We start from the raw sequence: 18,188 nt of genomic DNA on the forward strand, positions 1-18,188 counted from the left end.
AGTCAGAGCTGGGAGGGCCCTTAGAACACAGAATGTCAGAGCTGGGAGGGGCCTTAGAACACAAGAGTCAGAGCTGGGAGGGGTATCAGAACAGAAAATGACAGAACAGGAAAGGACATTAGACATTTATCTAACATATGGCTAGGTGGCAAAGTGGATAGAGCACCAGCCCTAGAGTCAGGAGGACCTGAGTTCAAATCCGACCTCAGACGCTTGACATTTCCTAGCTGTGTGACCCTGGGCAAGTCACTTAACCATGATTGATTGCCTCACCAAAAAAAAGAAAAAAAAATACAACGGAGCAGCTAGGTGGCGCAGCGGATAGAGCTCCGGCCTTGGAGTCAGGATGACCTGAGTTCAAATGCGGTCTCAGACCAGACACTTTACACTTCCTAGCTATGTGACCCTAGGCAAGTCACATAACCCTAATTGCCTCCCCCCCCCAAAAAAAGTTTATCTAGTCCAATCCCTTCGTTTTTACGGATGAGGGGAAGTGATAGACCCACAGTGAATCCCCAGCAGACTCAGGGCCAGGACCTGAACCCAGGTCTCCTAAACCCCAGTCCAGGGCTCTGTCCACTTCACCACACAACCATCCTCACCCTCTTGCTGGTCCCTCATGTTTGTGAGGTCCATGCTGCACCCTTTGAACCGAGTCTCCGCCAGTGAGGACAGCTTGCATGCTCACCCTCGTCTGCAGAGTGAGCCAGGGGACCTAGAGCACTCCGCTCTCACCCCAGATCAAGGCCTGGAGCTCCAGCTGGGATCCATTGGCTTGGGTCTCTCACCTAACGGGTCTGAGCTCAGTAGGGCCTGGCCAGTATGAAAATAGCAGCGAGCGTCCGTTCCTCAGGGCGAGCCTGGTTCTAAGCCACCCCCTTCTCTCTCCTCCTTTGCCAGGACTGCCCCAGGCGAAGAGCTGTGATCCTAAAATTCAGTCTGCAGGGCCTCAGGATCTATAGTGCCGAGGGGGAGGTAGGTGCTAAGCTCACTGGGGGCGGCCACGGCTTCCCGATCATCCCTTCTCCCCTCTCAGTGACTCGAGGACGAGCTTGGGTCCAACTGTCTGGCCCCGCCCTCCCTGCCTATCACTCTGGCTCTCCCCATCTCTTTCCACTTCATATCTCTTCCCCCGCCCCCTGGTTTTTTCTTGTCCCTCTCTTCTCACCCCCAACTTCTTTTCCACCAGGGCCAAAGGTCCTCTCCCATTTTCTGTTGCTCTAATAGGTCCATTTTCACTCTTGCTTCTCACTCCTTATCTACCTCCCCTTAAAAAACAATATTTTTTTTTCCCCCTAATCCTCCTTTTGAAAGAGATGTATTACTTGGTCCTTTCTGTCTTGGTGATTCTGGGAGTCATATAGTGAGCTCCTCCTTCCGCCCTGAGCAAAGCGGCTGCCAGGCCTCCTGGTCTTGGCTTGAGGTCCCCAGATCAGGCCCGGCCTAGTGACTCCCCCGAGGCAGCTGGAACAGCAGAGAGAGCAGACTCCAGGCCTGGCCTGCCTAGCATGGCTGCGCCCTACTTCTCTCCAAGCCAGCCCCAACCAATATACCCTTTGATTCCCCAGAAATATTGGGCAGTAGATAAGAGACCCTCAACAGGCCAAGTGGGCACTGCACACCTACAGGGGAATGGAGTGGGGGAAGAAGTGGACTTCCTCACTATGCATGGTCTCAGTGGGAGCTGGAGGATGGGGGCAGGGATAGTTATGAAGGACCCTGGTAAAGGCTCAGAGCCCCCAGGACTGGGCACTGATGGTGGCAGAGGAGAAAGGTAAGGCTGAGAGTCACAAGGCCCAAGAACTGATGGAACTGGGTATTTGGCAGGGGCGGGTTAAGAGTTCCAGTACAGGTAGTGAAAGTATTAACGTTCCCATTTAATGGATGTAGAAACTGGAGGTGGAGAAATGTTAATGACTTCCCCGAGGTCGTGTAGTACCCAGTAGTACCCAGGGCCAGGAGCTGTGAGCTCTGGAACGTGCAAATCAACAAATATTTGTTAAATGCTCATCAGTTTGACAGGCAGAGAGAGGCACCATGGAAGGAAGGAAATAAGCATTTATTAAGCACCTACTGTGTGCCAGGCACTATTTTAAGCCCCTTACAAATATTATCTCGTTTGATCCTCACAACAACCCTCTGAGATAGCTGCAGGGATATTATGATCCCAATTTTACAATTGAGGACACTGAAGCAGACAGGTGAAGTGACCTGCCCAGGGTCACATAGCTAGGAAGTGTCTGAGGTTGGATTTGAATTCTGGACCCAGGACTCTGTATATTCCCCACCAGCTAGCTGCCTGCAGTAGATATGCCTCTAGCTGGCACAGTAGATCACAAACTGGCTCAGAGTCAGGAAGACCTGGGTTTGAGTCCTGCCTCTGGCACACCCGGGCCATGTGACCCCCTCTTCAGTGTCCTCGCTGCTATCCAGTGTGCCTTGGGCTATGCCTGTCTTCAAGGAGTTTACAGTCACAACTGCTATTTTGTTCATGGTTTAAAGTTTCTAAAGTGCCTTCCTTAGCACTTGTGGGGTACAGGGAGTGAAAGTATGAACATTTCCATTTTATGGATGTAGAAGCAGAGGCGGGAAAGGTTGATGACTTGCCCGAGGTCACGTGGCTCCTTGGTATTAGTCTGAGCACCTGGGAGGGAGCGACTGTCCTGTGTGCCTCCCCCAAGCTTGCTCGGATCAGCTTGGCTGGCAGAGGGTCCCCCAGGGAAATGACAGCTTAGAACCAGCATCTGCCGAGTGAGGATAGCATGTGTCAGCCTCCCCAGGAGACACCTCCCACCTGTGTCCCACCCCCTCCCCCAGACTCTTCTGATGGCTCACGCCCTGAAGCGTATCCTCTACTCCACCTGGTGCCCAGCTGAATGCCAGTTTGCCTTCATCTCCAGGAACCCACGGAGCCCTGCCAGCAAACTGTTCTGTCACTTGTTTGTGGGCAGCCAGCCTGGGGAGGTACTGAGGGCCCCAGGGAATGGGAAGGGGGCACGTCTGAGACATCCACCCCTCTCCCCCCCGCTTCCTGTCAGTCTTGGGAGGCATTGTCGGAAAGGGGGGAGGCCCCGCAGAGGCTTGCCGAGGCTCAGTGTCGGGCTTCAATCATGGTGCCCACCCACCAACTTGAACACCAGGGTGGGGGTGGGGGGTCCTCTGTCCTGTCCCCATTGTACCCCAGCAGTTGCCCTTGGAAAGCCTAAGACCCAAGTCTGAGACTTCCTGTTAAGTGTCGAAACACAGGGATAAAGGTCAACTCTCCTGTCACTCAAGTGTGCTGAACCCACCAGCTACTGGGAACTTTGGCTTGTCTAGAGCAGGCTGAGGCTAACAAAGTACTCGTGGTCTTTTTATCCACATTGAAGAGGCTGAATTGTTATGTGACCAGGATCACACAACTATTAAATACCAGAACCAGGATTCAAACCCAGATCTCCTGCCTATGTAGAGGTGGTGGGTGTACAAAGGTAAAACAGAAAGCACCCTCTGCCCTCAAGGAGCCTGTACTCTGTGTGGGGAGGAAGGGGGAGGATGCAACATGTAAACCGACAAGTGGGGACGTGATAATGGGAGGAGGAGGGAATGAGTGTTAGCAGCAAGAAAGGCTTCCCTCCTTATTATCCCGAGGGATAAGAAGAGGCAGAGGTGAGGACAGAAAGCATCCTAGGAGTAGGGGAAGAATACACAGGCGTGGAGGGGGTGCTCCAAGCTCCCTCCCAGCTCTGACATCCTGTGTTCTAAGGCCCCTCCCAGCTCTGACATTTTGGGTTCCCAGGGCCTTCCCAGCCCTGACATATCCTGTTCTAAGGGCCCTCCCAGCTCTGGCATTCTGGGATCTAAGAGCCTTCTGAGGTTTGACACTATATTCTAGGGTCCCCCATTTCCAACATTCTACTGTCTAACACCCCTTCCATCTCTGGCAGTTTATGATGTGAGCGCCTTCCCAGCTGGAATGTGTGAATGTCAACTGGGATTATACATGGAGTGAGGGTGTTTGGCTGTAGCGGAGTCAGTATTAGAGATGGTCCCCGTGGGTTGTGGATCCTAAGGGTGATACATTCCAAAGAAAGCTTCTCTAGACCACCCCTTCTAGTTATGGTCCCTACCTGTTCTGGGGCTGGGGGTAGACAATGATTTGCTTCTAATCCACCCCATCCCCGCCCTCCCCCCCCATCTCTGCTTTGCCTCCCCAGGTCCAGATCCTACATCTCCTGCTTTGCCGTTCCTTTCAGCTGTCTTACCTCTTGCAACACCCTGAGGATCAGGCCCAACCTGGGCAGGGGCCACCTGCAGAAGAGCCCCCTAAGCCCCTGCCCAGCCCCGGCGGTCCTGCAGGGATGGTTAGGGAGCCATTTGGCCGGGATCAGATCTCTCAAAATGTCAACGCCCTGGTGTCCTTCCGGCGGCTGCCAGCCCCAGCTGATGGCCCAGCAGGCGGCACAGTGAGTAGCTTACCTTTAGAGTGAACTGGGGGGAACAGGAGGGATGGGCAGATGCCTCAGAGGTGGGAGGGAACTAAGGAAAGCCTCGCCAGGCCTCCTATCTCCAGGTCCACACCTATAGAGGACCTTCCCTCCTGGCAGCTATCACAGGGGCCTCCTGCCTAGCTCCAGGCTCTGCCTTAGGGCTCCCTATCTTAGGGGATGCAGTAGATTTTTGGCAAGCTTGACAGGTCCTAGGCCAGGTGTTCTGGTTGCTTTTAAGAGGCAGCAAGGTACCATGGAAAGAGCTTTGGTTCTAAAGTCAGAGGGCCTGGGTTCAAATCCCCTTTTGTTTCTTTTGCTACCTGGGTGACAACCTGGGTGCAAATCATTTCACATATCTGAGCCTGTTTCCTTTCTCCTATAAAACAGGAGTTAAAATCTCTAACCCATCCTACTTTTTTTTCTTTTAAATAGCATTTTATTTTTTCCAATTGCATGTAAATACAACTTTAACATTCATTTTTTAATAACAGTTTGAATTCCAAATTTTCTCCCTCCCTCCTTTCCCTCCTCCCTAAGGCAGTAAACAATTTGATATAGGTTATATATGTGTAGTCATGAAAAAGATACTTCCATATGAGTCATGTTGTGAAAGACATCCCCCTTTTTTCTAAGCAGTTTCAGGAAGGGTGGTTGCCCCCAGGGCTTTTTCTGGGAGGGCCTGGCCTGGGACTGGAGGGAAGGTGGAACATAAAAGGGGGCCTTGACTAGCACATAGTAGGGACCCAGTAAGTGCTTACTGATCGTTTGACTAGTTAAAGTGGGAAATAATAAGGCAAAGATTCCGGGTCGCACTCAGACCAGGGGAATGAGCCTTCTCTGACCCTTTCTTTCTTTGCCTGAAAGGAAAGGGGGATTTAAAGTGTAGTTTGGGGGTGGGGGTTAGAGGGGAAGGGACAAGGTTGGCACATGGCAGCAGAGAAAGTTTCCTTAGTTTGAGGTAGTGAGTGTACTAAAGTGGATAGAAACCATATCTGAGGTCGGGGACCTACAATCTCACCTCTGTCACTGGCTACTCTGTGACTGGCCACTCTCTATTTCTTCTGAACCTCAGTTTCCTTATCTGAAAATTGATGGAATTGGTCCTTTCTAAGGTCTTTCCAATTCTAAACCTCAGGGTGCAGTAGAAAGAATACTGGATTCTTTACATGTAATTGGAAAAAAAAATACATTTTACATTAAAAGAAATAAAGAATACTGGATTCTTTAAATGTAATTGGAAAAAATAAAATACTGTTTACATTATAAAAAAGAAAGAATACTAGATTCTTTAAATTTAATTGGAAAAAAATAAAATGTTTTATATTAAAAGAAAGAAAGAAAGAAAGAATACTGGATTCACAGTGAGAGGGCCTAAGTTCAAATTCTAGCTCTGAAATCCACGGCTCTCTGTGTCTCAGTTTCCTTAACTGAAAGTGCTAAGTTGAGACGTGATTGCCTCTGAGACTCTTGTTTCTCTACAGGATTTGAGCCCATTCTAACAGGGCCAGCCATGGGGCATGTCTTGGGATAGGCCTGTGCCTTGACCCCTTCCCCAAGTCACATGTGCTCTGACGGTTTTCTGGCCTGTGGCTCCTGGTTCCTGGGGCCGTAGACTCAGAGCTAGAAGGGACCTGGACCCTGTAGGCTAACTGTTGACTTAGAAAACCACAAATTAACATTATCTGTGTTGCATTGTCTCTATGTTGTTAAATATTGCCCAATTACATTGTAAGCCACAGGTCAGAGCTGGGATTCGAACCCAAGCCCTCAGATTCCGCAGCCAGTAGCACGTGGGTTAGTGCCATGGGCCCCCAACAGGGACTGTATGCACCAGGGGAATGGTGCGCGAGGCAGGAAGGGGGGCCGGCTCTGTCGGTGATCAGAACGGGGGCCACGGCTGCTTCTGGGGATGGTGTTTATGTTCAGTCTGGGATGTCTCTGTGTGTTTCTCTTTGCCTTCCCCGGTCTCACTGTGGTCCCTGTCCATAGAAGGAAATGTCGGAGGCCGAAGGTCGAGGGGCCACCCGTCACTCCCGCCTGGGGAACCCTTACTGTTCCCCAACGCTTGTGCGAAAGAAGGCAATTCGAAGCAAGGTGATCCGGTCAGGGGCCTATCGCTGCTGTACCTATGAGACCCAGCTGCAGCAGTCTGCCCGGGAGGCCTGTGAGTGAGTGTGTGTGTGCTCTTGGGGGTGTGAGCAAGGAATGTGGGTGTCTGGGGAGGCAGGGGAGGCTGCGGGGGGTGGGGGAAGCCTATGGAAACCACAGGAAGTAGAGTAAGGGGGCAGGACTGAGGACTGGCTGTGGGGAAGGGAGCCAGGTGGAGGGGACAGGGAAGGGACCCCTGCTGCCTAGACCCAATGTTGGGTTTCAAGAGGGCGTCTGCTTTTCCAACTACCTTCCTATGAATGTAGAGTCCCAAAATCACATGGTCTCAGACCTAGAAGAAACCTCAGAGACTATCAGATCCAACCCAAGGTTCTTAGCTCCATTTTATAGAAGAGAAAATTGGGACTAAAATATAAAGTGCTCCAGAGTGACAATGACTTACCCAAGTGATAGAGAAAGGATTTAAGCCCAAATCATCCAACTCAAGATCTAATGGCCTTTCCATGACCTCATGGAGTTTCATAAATGGTCAGAGCTGGGAGGGGCCTTAGAACAGAGAATGTCAGAGCTGGGAGAGCCCTTAAAACACATGATGTCAGGGCTGGGAATGGCCTTAGGACACAAACTGTCAGAGGTGGGAGGGCCCTTACTTAGAACACAGGATGTCAGAGCTGGGAGGGCCCTTAGAACACAGGATGTCAGAGCTGGGAGGGCCCTTAGAGCACAGGATGTCAGAACTGGGAAGGCCCTTAGAGCCCAGGATGTCAGAGCTGGAAGGGCCCTTAGAACACAGTGTGTCAGAGCTGGGGTGAGCTTGGAACCCAGAATGTCAGAGCTGGGAGGGCCCTTAGGACATAGGATGTCAGAGCTGGGAAGGCTCTTAGAGACCAAGTCCAACCCCTTCATTTTCCAGTTGACGGAGAAGGTCCTGCACCTAGTAATCAAATGTCTATAGCAGCATTTGAGCTAAGGTGTTTGTGACCCCAGGTCTAGACCGTGGCACAGTGAAGAGTGTTGGGCACAGAGTCCAGGGTTTGTGTCTGTACATTGACTACTACTTATCACCTGTTTATACCTCATCTGTAAAATGGGTTCCCAGGGCTGTCCTAAGGTTCCAGTGACAGAGTGGGGTGAAACTCTTTATAAAGTGCTGCAGACATGTCAGCTTTTGCTAACACATATGTCACAAATACCACAGTTCCCAGTGCCTGGGAGAGCTGGGCCCAGGGGCCCAGTGGCCTGGTTTGCCTGGTGGAAAGTGAGGGAAGCCTGACGGAGAATATCTGGGCCTTCGCTGGCCTCTCTAGGTAAGTCCTTCTCCACCCCCAGGGCTCTGGTTAGGGGTTTGGGGATAGGCCAGGCCACACCGGGGAGCATCCTCCCCATTTCTGGGAAATGCAGCTGGTGAGCTGGCCCCTGTCCAAGGAGTCACAGAAAAGTGCTACCTGAGGCCTGCTACTCACCAAGCCCACCTTCTGCCCCAGGACACGGGCACTCTCCCTGCTCCGAAGAGATGTCCTGGGGGCCTTTCTGCTGTGGCCTGAGCCTGGACCCAGCGGCCAGTGGTGCCTGTCAGTGAAGACACAGTGTGGCGTGGTCCCCCATCAGGTCTTCAGGACCCACTTGGGCAAGTTCAGTGTGGAGGTGAGTGCTTGGTGTCTGACACCTCCTGCCCCTGCTCAGCCCCACCCCACCCCCAACCTCTCCTCTGTTCACATCCCTTGGAACACTTCAAGGGCCCTGGAAATCTTGGGTTGTGAGACTCAGGACACATGTGCTGGAGGGTGTCTGTATTAAGAGACTCCTGTAGTTTCAGGAAGGAAGGAAAGAAGAATGGAAGGGAGGGAGGGAAGAAGGAAGAGAGGAAGAAAGAGGAAGAAAGGAAGGAAGACAGGAAGAAGGGAAGGAGGAAAGAGGAAACAGAGGAAAGGAAAGAAAAGGGAAAGAGAAAGGAAGGAGGAAAAGAGGAAGAAGGAAGGAGGGAAGGGAAGGAAGTATAGGAGGGAAGAAAGCAGAAAGGAGGAAGGAAGAGAAGGAAGGAGAGAGAAAAAAAGGAGGGAAGAAGGAAGGGAAGAAGGAAGGAAGGAAGGGAGGGAAGGATGAGAGGGAAGAAAGTAGGAAATGAGGACAGGAAGAAGGAAGAAAGGGAGGAAGGGAGGAAAGGCAGGAGGGAGAAAGAGAAAAAGAGAAGGGAAGGAAGAAAGTAGAAAAAGAGGGAGGAAGGGAGGAGAGAGGAAGAGAGGAAGGAAGGAAGAAGGAAAGAGAGAAGGGAGGAACAAAGGAAGGAAGGTAGGGACAGAGAGAGGGAGAAGAGGGAAGGAGGGAGGGAAACAGGAAGGGAGGGGAAGAGGTTCAAGGAAGGACCTACCAGGTGCCAACCACTGTGCTAAACACTGGCTGAACAAATCCAGAAGTGGGCAGGTCCATGCCCTCAAGGGCTTCCACTCTGTTAGTGGATGGTGACCAGATAGGATTGTTTGGTCTGGGCAGTCATCTGGGACAGTGAGTGGAGCCTTCTGGGAAGTGGATTAACACCTTGATAGAAGCACATAGAGGAAAGTCCTTTGGAAACCTGAAAACATGAGAGAAATGTGGCCCTGGACACAGCGAGCTCACATTCTAATGGGGGAGACAACCTAAGAACTACTAACATTTGATTTTAATATTTTTAAAAAATTTAATATTTTATTTTAATGACTAACATTTATAAAGAGCTTTACATATCATCTTATTTGATCCTCACGACAACTCTGTGGGGTAGGTGCTGTTTTGTCCCCATTTTACACACGAAGAAACTGGCTGAGAGAGACTGTGACCTTCCAAGGGTTATATCCTCAGTCCGCTGGGTCAGAATTTGAACTCAGCTCTTCCTGACTCCAATCCAGCATTCTAGCTACTGGGTTGCCTCAATTATGGGAGTAACTATGCACAGTTATCCCTTCCACACACTGACTTTCCCAATCTCAGCATAAGAAATTAAACAGGAATTTGGGGTAAGTTTTGTGGAAGCTGCAAACAACACAGAAAAAGTTTAGAAACTCAGAAATGCATAAAATATATGCATTTTGTTGTATGATATCAATATATTTTATCATTTCATACCGTAAGAATTCAGAATACTTCTCTAGTATGAAGGCAGAGCCAAAAAAATTTATGTGGTTTTTCCAGATCTGCAGTTGCGCCGCTCCCCTCACCCCAGCAATATGGAGGGGATAACTGTACATATGAGATATAAATTGAAGAGAATCTCAGCAGCGAAGGCGGTAGAGGGACCAGGAAAGCCTCCTACCCCCTCCCCAGTCTCTCACCAGAGGGGGATTTGAACTGAGTTAACTTTACGGTGTGGTGGAAATGGGGACAAAATTCAGGCTCCCACATCTCCAAGCTGTGTAACCTTCGAGGCGTGTACTTAGCTTCTCTGGGGAGGTTTCCTCTTCTGTAAAATGAAAGGGTGGGACTAGATGTTCCACGAGGTCTGTTCCCCCTCAGAATCAACACATCTAATTGTCATGGGTCCCAGACTCAGGCTTGGAAGGGCTGAGCCCATCGGTCCACCAAGGTGGGTGGGAGGAGGAGGCTGGAGCCCTGGGCACTGAGGATGACTGTCTTTTTCCTCTACCCTCCCCCAGCATCTGCCAACAGAGTTCTCCAGCCTGGAGGCCTTGGTGGAGCACCACTCAGGAGCTGAGCGTAGCCTTTTCTGCCCACTGGACATGGGACGCCTGAACCCCTGCTATGAGGCACAGGACTGTGGGCCAGGCCGGCCTAAGTGGCCCCGTAGCCACCCCAAGCATGAGACCCGGCAGCAAGAACTGGGTTAAGGCCACCTTTGAATTTCCTGTTGCCCCAGCTCTCAAAGTGTGTGTGTGTGTGTGTGTGTGTGTGTGTGTGTGTGTGTGTGCGTGTGCGTGTGCGCGTGCGCACGCGCGTGCGTGCGTGTGTGTGTGTGTGTGTGTGTGTGTACTCTTGATCTTCCCAGTTGGAGCAATCTCTTCCCTTGGCTCAAGGATCATAGCCCCTGAGTGGGGAATCACCCTGGTTGGTAATCTCAGACCAGGAACTGCTGGTTTCTCTGCTCCCCCCTCTGCCCCCCAATACACACACACTGAAGCAGCTCAGGTCCTCAGAAATGTCCTGGAGGGAAGAGAAACGCCAGCCTTCCCTTGACTTGCTGTGTTACAGACAAGGAGACAGTTGCTTAGCTTGGCCAGGATGGCTGCCTCTAGACACCCTCATCAGAGACTTTGCCTTCTGTGCATGGACATGTTTCAGTCCCCGGGCTGATTGCCCCAGGAGTATGCCTCTAGTCTAGATGGGTTCGCCCCAGGCTCTGTTTCAAGCTTTTTTATGAACACCTGATTTTGTTCAGAAGATCCCCTGGTGGTGGGGGAGGCATCCAAACATAGCAACTGAAAAAGATTTGGGTTTGGACCTCTGATCTGCCTAATTTTAACTCTGTGACCTTCAGGAAATTATTCCTTTCTTTGAACTCTCCTCTGTAAAGGGAGGCAGTGTGGTATAGCAGATACAGCAATGGGCCTAGAGTCAGGAAGACCTGAGTTTAAATCCCATTTCAGATACTAGCTGTGTGACCCTGGATAAGTCACTTCCGTCTGCCTGAGTTTCCTCATCCATAGAATGAGGGGGTTGGACTCAATGACCTAGCTCTAAATTTATGATCTATGATAAAGAGACTGGACCAGATGGTCCCTAATGCCCTAGGATTCTGGGCTCCTTTCTGCTAGTCCTTGTATCTGGGGCTGGAGGTGCTGCAAGGCACGTCGCTGATCAGGAATTATTAGGTCCTCTATTGAAGCACTTGGAAATGATGCACCAGGCCCAGGGGAAGGGAAGGTGGAAGGGCCGATTTGGTCTTCAGATGCCCCTTGAAGCTGAGGCCTCTTTATTTTTCAAAGACTCCCCAAGGTTAAAGTACCAGGGGTGTAGGGAAGGCTGCTGCAGAAACACTGAGTGGACAACCATATCTTTCCCCTTCCAAGCTCATCTCAACGCAGGCGCGGACATCCCCAGACACTGGCCAGGGGCGTCTATAGTGTAACTCTCTGCACCAAACAGTATGATCACGGAGTTTAGAATTGGAGGGATCCTTCCAGACCTTCCAGTCCAGGCCTCTCATTTCAAGGACAGAGAAGCTCAGGGAGTAAGGGGGAAGGTGATTTACCCAAGGTCACATAGTCAGTAGCTGAGTCAAAACTTTGACATCAGGTCTGGGTAACTTGAAAAAGGTAGGGAGTGAATTCATTGGACGAGCTCCTGGGTCTCTAGGCTTTGAGGTTTACCAAGTGTTTTCTTTATAAACAATCCCCCCCACCCCTGAGGATGGAACCTGAAGGATCTTTCCCCCCTCTTTTAACAGATATGGAAACTGAGGCCCCATGAAGTGACTTGTTCAGGATTTGGCAGCTAGGAAGTGTAAGAAGCAGGATTTGAATATATTTGATGAATCCACACATCTGATTCTCAGTCCCCATCCTGTGAGTGTCCCTCTCTCTCTCTCCTCTCTCTCTGTCTCTCTTTCTCTCTCTGTCTCTGTCTCTCTCTCCCTCCTCCCTCCCTCTCTCTCCTCTGCTATCTATCTGTACCTCTTCTCGCTCTCCCTCTCCATCTCTGTCTCTTTTTTTCTGTCTCTGTCTGATTCTCCCATTCTCCCAAGCAGTTTGATATTTAATGGATAGGGCTCCTGACTTAAGAATCATGAATCCCAAGGCGAAATCCTGCCTTAAACACTGTGTGACTGTGGACAAGTCACTTAATGTTTCTGGCTTCAGTTTCCTTATGTAGAATGAAAGGGCTGAACTTGACCTCCAGGGTGCCTTCCAGCTCTAAATCTACAAACCTTTGCTTTCTCTTTGGCCAGCTAGAGCCAAGGGCCAAATAGGACCTATAGAATTATGGGGAAGGATAGCTGAGAACCCCCATAGCAGGAGCTGAAGCCCAAACTCATTTACGTTTTATGATATTTGCTCCTCCTCACTGTACCATCCCCTGGGAAACTGCAAGCTTGAGTCTCACTCCTGGCCTCAACGGTGGAACATTTAGGCACCGGGTAGGGATGGAAGGAGAGGTCAGGGAGTTGGGCAAAAGCTATTGAGAAGGTGAAGGAATACAGAGTGTGAGTGGGCCAGGCTGGGGCCCCAAGGGATCTTGGGTAATCTTTGTTAGAGAACCCTGCTTTCAAGTATGAGAAGTACTGTCATATGAAAGACGTTTATTAGACTTGTACTGCTGGACCTCAAAGGGGTGAACCAGGAGCAAAGGATGGAAGTCACCTAGAGGCAGATTTCAGAACTTCCTAATACTTGGAACTGTCCATGAGTGGAAGATGCTGTTGGGTGAGGTAGAGAGCTCCCCATCACTGAAGTAGTCTTTGTGTCTGCTTGTCATAGATGCCTGATGTGAGCTCAGAATAGATAGCCTCTGAAGCTTCCCACGCTCAGGTTCTGGGTTAGGTTAAACAATGAAAGCACCCCTCCTTTTAAGCAAGTATGATAGAGTCTTTTAGACAATTGTGAACAACATTCATCTTCAGTATGCTGAATTCTCAAAGGTCTCTTCTTGTTTCAGCTGGCCTGTGTATATAAGGCATCAGACCTCCTATGTGCTTCTCCCACCCCTAAACCAGGCACAAAGTATTGGAGCCTGGCTGTGTGGAGTTCCATGGATTCTCAAACTAAGGGATACAAAGGGGGAAGTAAGCCACTCAGTCACTGTGTGACCTTGGGCATGTTTTGCTTCTATGGGCCTCAGTTTCCTTATCTGTCAAATGAAGGGCTGAGATGAGAAGATCCCTTCTGATTTTCATCATGACAGTTGAGTTTGAACTTGAAAGAGTTGCTGATGGCCAAAGGCTGATTTCTGAAAATTCAGGAATTAGCTTCTACCCAGTAGGACCTGGGGTGCAGGGGTGGGGTGAGGGGAGCTTCCAAGGCTGAATTCTCTCCAGTTTTCTTTTGAGGGACTTTTTTGAAAGGAAGGGTCATGGGTTAGACCAAGAGTGGGAAACCTTTGGCTTTGAGGCCACATGTGGCCCTCTAGGTCCTCAAGTGTGGCCCTTTGAATCCAAACTTCAGAGAACAAATCTCCTTAATAAAAAGGATTTGTTCAGTGAAACTTGGACTGGGTCAAATGGCCGAACCCAAGAACCTAGAAGGCCACATGTGCCCTCCCTCTAGAGGGCAGGTTATCCACCCCTGGGTTAGACTGTACTAAATTCTGTGGCGGAGGTGGAGGGGCGGGAAAAGCATGGTTATCAATGAAAAAATTTCTTTGACTTAATGAAGATGAATGGGGAAATAGTGTTGGTTTTCTATGTCTCTTTGTCGGGATCCATTTATTCTATCAAGTGGAGAATACTTGGTAGGGGGACACAGCCCTAGTCCTGGGTGCCAGTGTCAAAGTCTCCCCCTGTTGTGACATGAGCTCTGATGGCTCCCAGCCGGTAACAAGAGCAGGCCAGTATCAGTTTAAAAAAAAAAAAAAAAGAGATGATGGAGCAAATAGAGTAAAGAAGGTTTCAAGAGGAATGTTAACCCTACATAGAACAACTTTTCCCAAGCACTTTAACATTCATTCAACAAGTATAATTAAGCACCTACTTCGTGCAAAGGCACCAGGCACCTGCCCTATTTGCCTCCAAACCACGAAAGTCCTAATATGAGCCTAATTGTCCATTACTGTGTGAACTTCCTGGGAATAAAACCCTAGGTTTCTTTCTTTTATCTTTTTCTTTTTGGCTTTTTTTGGTGAGGCAACGGGGTTAAGTGACCTAGGTTTCTTAAAAAAATAATCTCACTCAGACTTTTCACAAATTCGGAGACCTTTCCTTCGGGCCTTTTCTTTGAGTTTGTTTCATCTTTGGTCTCCTGTCCCCGGCCCCAGGACCCTTTTGCCTGTAGCCAGTTGGGCCCGGAACCTGTCTCTGGTATTACTACCCCTCTCCCCCTCTGGCCAGGCTCAGGGGTCAGGCTCAGGGGTCAGGCTCAGTTGAGTGAGTTGAGGAGAGGATTGCCTTCTCGAAACAATTTACCTTTTAATAGCCCGGACTTGCCTGTCTTTTAGAGGGAAACCCGACCTGGGTAGCCACTACTTTTGCTTCTGTAAAGAGTAGGGTTAGGGAGACGGGAGAGGGAGGTGGGGGTCTCTTTCTCTGTTCTTGAGTTTCTACCTTACTTAGGGGTGTCTTACTTTAAAGCACTCATTTATCTCTCCCCGCATCCCTACCTTTTCCCGAAATCGTGCCTGTGTCTTCTAGACACTAACCAGCCCTACCTTTCCCGGGATCTCTCTCTAGCTTAATGAGTGTATCTAAAATGTATCTAGCCAAGATCTCTAATTCAAGGGTGTCTGTCCCTCCCTCTCCAATTCATCAGTGCCTCTTAAGCACCCGTGTGGCGATTGCTTAGGGTGTCAGTCAAACCTGCTGACGTTGTCTGTAGTCTCTCTGGGAATCCCTGAGCCCCATGTGTCCCTGGATCGACCCCCACAACGGGTTGAAAGGGTGACTGCGGCAAGGCTGCTCGGCGCAGGGGGCTAGAGAGTAACAGTTGCGGGACGTGGCTTTGGATGGGCCACAGAGAAGCTTGGAACTTCCAGGCCTTCCCCGGGGCCGCCGCTTGTGACGCCAGAGCCGGTCGCTAGGCAGCCGCGAACGCCGCGACAGGTGGGAGGCAGGGGCGGCTCCCGGGCTCGGGTCCCTGCGGCAGCGGCGCCTGCAGCGCGGAGCCCCCTCCCCCTCCCCTCCACCCCCCGGCCCAGCCACAGGGACCGGAGAGCCGGGGCGGAGGAGGAGAAGCAGGCGCCGGCTTCGGCCCCCCACCTCCCACGCGCGAGAGCGCCGAGGTCACCCCGGAGGCTCCACCCGCCCGGGAGCCCACTTCCCCCTCCCCCCGCCCCGACTAAGCCCCGTTACCGGACGCTGCACCACCCCTAGACTCCCCCCCGCCCACCCAGGAGCGGGGCTCCCCTCCCCTCGACCCACCGTGCATTCATTGCCGACCCCCCTCCAGGCCCTGGCACCTGGCCCTCGCGAGGAGGTCGGTGTCAGCCACTCACCTCCCACCCTAGACCCCTGCGCTGCCCCCAGGCCCTGCACCCACCCTGAGGAGCCAGGAGACACCTCGTCTCCCCCGGGTCCTGTGCCCAACCCCGAGGGGCAGGATCCCCCGCTGGCCCCCCAGGTCCAAGCCACTCCTACACCAGCCCTGAGGAGGGAGACTAAGCGCCCCCTTTTTCCCTAGCCATCCCCACCCCACCCCAACTAGTTCAAGTAGCCGGCCCTCCACCCCTCTCTACCCCCACCCCAGCTAAGCCCCACCCAGTCCTGTCGAAGCCCCGCCCCCAGACCACCGCACAGGTCCCAGGTTCCCCTCAGGCCTTGCGCCAGTCCAGAGGGACGGGGTGCCCCCCCCCCCCCCCCCGGGCCAAGTCTGCCCCGCCCCTGCCCTGCCCCGCCCAGCCCAGTAGGCCCCCCGGCGTGGGCCTGCAGCCCCGGCCAGGCCCCCGTGCTCCCCGCCGCGGCGGCAGCATGGCCTCGGAGACGGTGAAAGTGGTGGTTCGCTGTCGGCCCATGAACCAACGGGAGAAAGAGCTGAACTGCCAGTCCGTGGTGACAGTGGACTGCGCCCGCGGCCAGTGTTTCATCCAGAACCCGGGCGCCGCGGACGAGCCGCCCAAGCAGTTCACCTTCGACGGCGCCTATTACCTGGAACACTACACCGAGCAGATCTACAACGAGATCGCCTATCCCCTGGTGGAGGTGAGACAGCGGTAGGGGTAGGGGGGCGTGTGCTCCGCCGAGGGAGGCCGGGGGAGGACCCAGCCAGACGGGGCCGGTCCAGGACCCAGCCCGCTCTCCACCGCCTTGCCTCCCCATTCTGGCCAGCTCGACGTGCGCCCAGCCCTGGGAAAAGCAGTTGCTGAGTTCGAGGACTTTACGTTCTACCAGGGGAGGACGATGGCCCAGAGGCCGGGCTCTGCTTAGCTTCTCTTCCCCATCCGAGGAATCTAGGACTGCCCTTCTAACTAGGATTCAATCTGTACCAGCGGGCTCACTCCCATCCCCCTCGGATTCTGGTCTGCAGCCTCCCTAGCCTCCCTCTGCTTAGGACTCTAGGCCAGGCAGCCCTAGCGTGCCAACCTACTGTCTCAAGATTCAGCTCAAATCTCACCTTCTACAAAAGGCCGTCCTTGGTTGCCCTTCACCCAAGCTAGTGTCCTCCAGTCTGGCATTACCTTGGCTTTTATTTATCTTGCGTGTACATAATGATTTGCATATTGTCTCATCCCGTCTCTCCCCCTCATAAAGTGAGCTCTTTGAGGCTTTCTTTGTGTCTCCAAGCGCATAGCACAATGCCTGGCACATAGTAAGCCCTTAATAAATGTTTGTTGACTGACTGACTGAACCATACATCACACTCCTACACTCTACCCTACCTGCCTATTCAGGCTTTGACTTCCCTTTTCACTCAGTCGTACATTTCCCACAGAGTTCCAGTTCTCAGTGTCCACCACCATGCTCCCCTTTTCCTTTGTGGGAGTCAACCTCTTCTTCCCAGGACTCGGGTCTTCAGCTTTCCTTCTCCCTGACAGAAAGGCCAAGCTTCTTCCCTAAACCTGGAAGATTCCAGGCTTTGTGTGATGAAATCCTTTCCAGGTCCCCAGCCTTTGCTGAAGCTGTGATTCCTGTTTCTCTTGTCCACTGGGTGCTCAGACCTGTCTAACTTACGCCCTTTGAAGGAATTCTCTGGGGCAGCCTGGGAGTCAGAAAAACCTAGGTGGCAAACTCACCTGTGACAGTACTGTCTGTGTGATCCTGGGCAAGACCTGAACCTTCCCCGTGCCCCACCGAGGGCATTAAAAAACTTTAATAAATTGCTAATCAGCCACATTGTCATTGGTAGAGGGAATTTCCCTGCTAAAAGTTCTCTGTGAAATCACAGGCCCAAGTGAAATAAGAAATGGGGCCTATAAAAGGATAGAAGAAGGGGGAAGACTTCTACCCAGAGCTCAGTGTGGTCTCGGTCTTGACCTGCAGACAGCAGGAGATGATAAAACTTGAGTTTAAATAACCCTGTCCTGAAATAGCAGGGCTGATTTTATAGGAGGATAACTTGAGTCCATCCAAAGGCTGTTGAAAGAGAAACATAGCTGGCATTTCATTAAATAGCAGTCTCAGGGAGGTCAAGGGGCCCCATTTGGTGTCTGCTGGGTACTGTGCCTCACATTTATGGCCCATTGCTTCAAGCATATTGAGGGATATTGAGGTTGAGGGTTCCACATTCAGCCCTTGGCAATTTAGTTAGCTCTCTAGTTAAGCCCCACATCTACTGATCAGGCTGCTCAAAGCATCTCATGTCATACTGCCAGTGAATCAATGGCATTGTTAGGAAGGCACAGGCCTCAGCTTGGCCACTGACTTACTATGTGACCTTGGCTGCTTTCTGTCTGTGGGCTTCACTTTCCTAGAAGTCATCCTGTCCAACCTGAGCAAAAAACCCCTTTTCAACACCTTTGACATGTGGTCTTTTAGCCTCTAAGACCTCCAGTGTGTGTGTGTGTGTGTGTGTGTGTGTGTGTGTGTGTGTGTGTGTG

The 18,188-nt window shown here is 51.6% G+C and overlaps 2 protein-coding genes across 15 annotated transcripts in view; both read left to right on the forward strand.

The window, feature by feature from the left end:
• SH2D5 (SH2 domain containing 5) overlaps positions 1 to 10,503 on the forward strand; it is a 24,808-nt gene extending 14,305 nt beyond the window's left edge. For 5 of the 10 annotated variants that reach the window (XM_027841454.1, XM_027841453.1, XM_027841452.1 and 2 more), the window contains 8 exons: positions 901 to 975; positions 2,818 to 2,964; positions 3,369 to 3,470; positions 4,197 to 4,445; positions 6,459 to 6,633; positions 7,777 to 7,885; positions 8,063 to 8,222; positions 10,208 to 10,503. In XM_027841454.1, the coding sequence (XP_027697255.1) occupies positions 901 to 975; positions 2,818 to 2,964; positions 3,369 to 3,470; positions 4,197 to 4,445; positions 6,459 to 6,633; positions 7,777 to 7,885; positions 8,063 to 8,222; positions 10,208 to 10,399 (1,209 nt within the window). In that variant the 3' untranslated portion in view covers positions 10,400 to 10,503. The remainder of the gene's footprint in view (positions 1 to 900; positions 976 to 2,817; positions 2,965 to 3,368; positions 3,471 to 4,196; positions 4,446 to 6,458; positions 6,634 to 7,776; positions 7,886 to 8,062; positions 8,223 to 10,207) is intronic. The other 5 variants (XM_027841456.1, XM_027841457.1, XM_027841458.1 and 2 more) reach the window with 5 other exon arrangements.
• A 5,619-nt stretch (positions 10,504 to 16,122) lies between these two features.
• The window catches only part of KIF17 (kinesin family member 17), a 60,230-nt gene continuing 58,164 nt past the window's right edge, over positions 16,123 to 18,188 (forward strand). For all 5 annotated transcript variants that reach the window (XM_027841429.1, XM_027841427.1, XM_027841428.1 and 2 more), the window contains exon 1: positions 16,123 to 16,353. In XM_027841429.1, the coding sequence (XP_027697230.1) occupies positions 16,123 to 16,353 (231 nt within the window). The remainder of the gene's footprint in view (positions 16,354 to 18,188) is intronic.

The sequence above is a fragment of the Vombatus ursinus genome, unplaced genomic scaffold, assembly GCF_900497805.2.
Source record: "Vombatus ursinus unplaced genomic scaffold, bare-nosed wombat genome assembly UNPS02014859.1, whole genome shotgun sequence".
Taxonomy (NCBI): Eukaryota; Metazoa; Chordata; class Mammalia; order Diprotodontia; family Vombatidae; genus Vombatus; species Vombatus ursinus.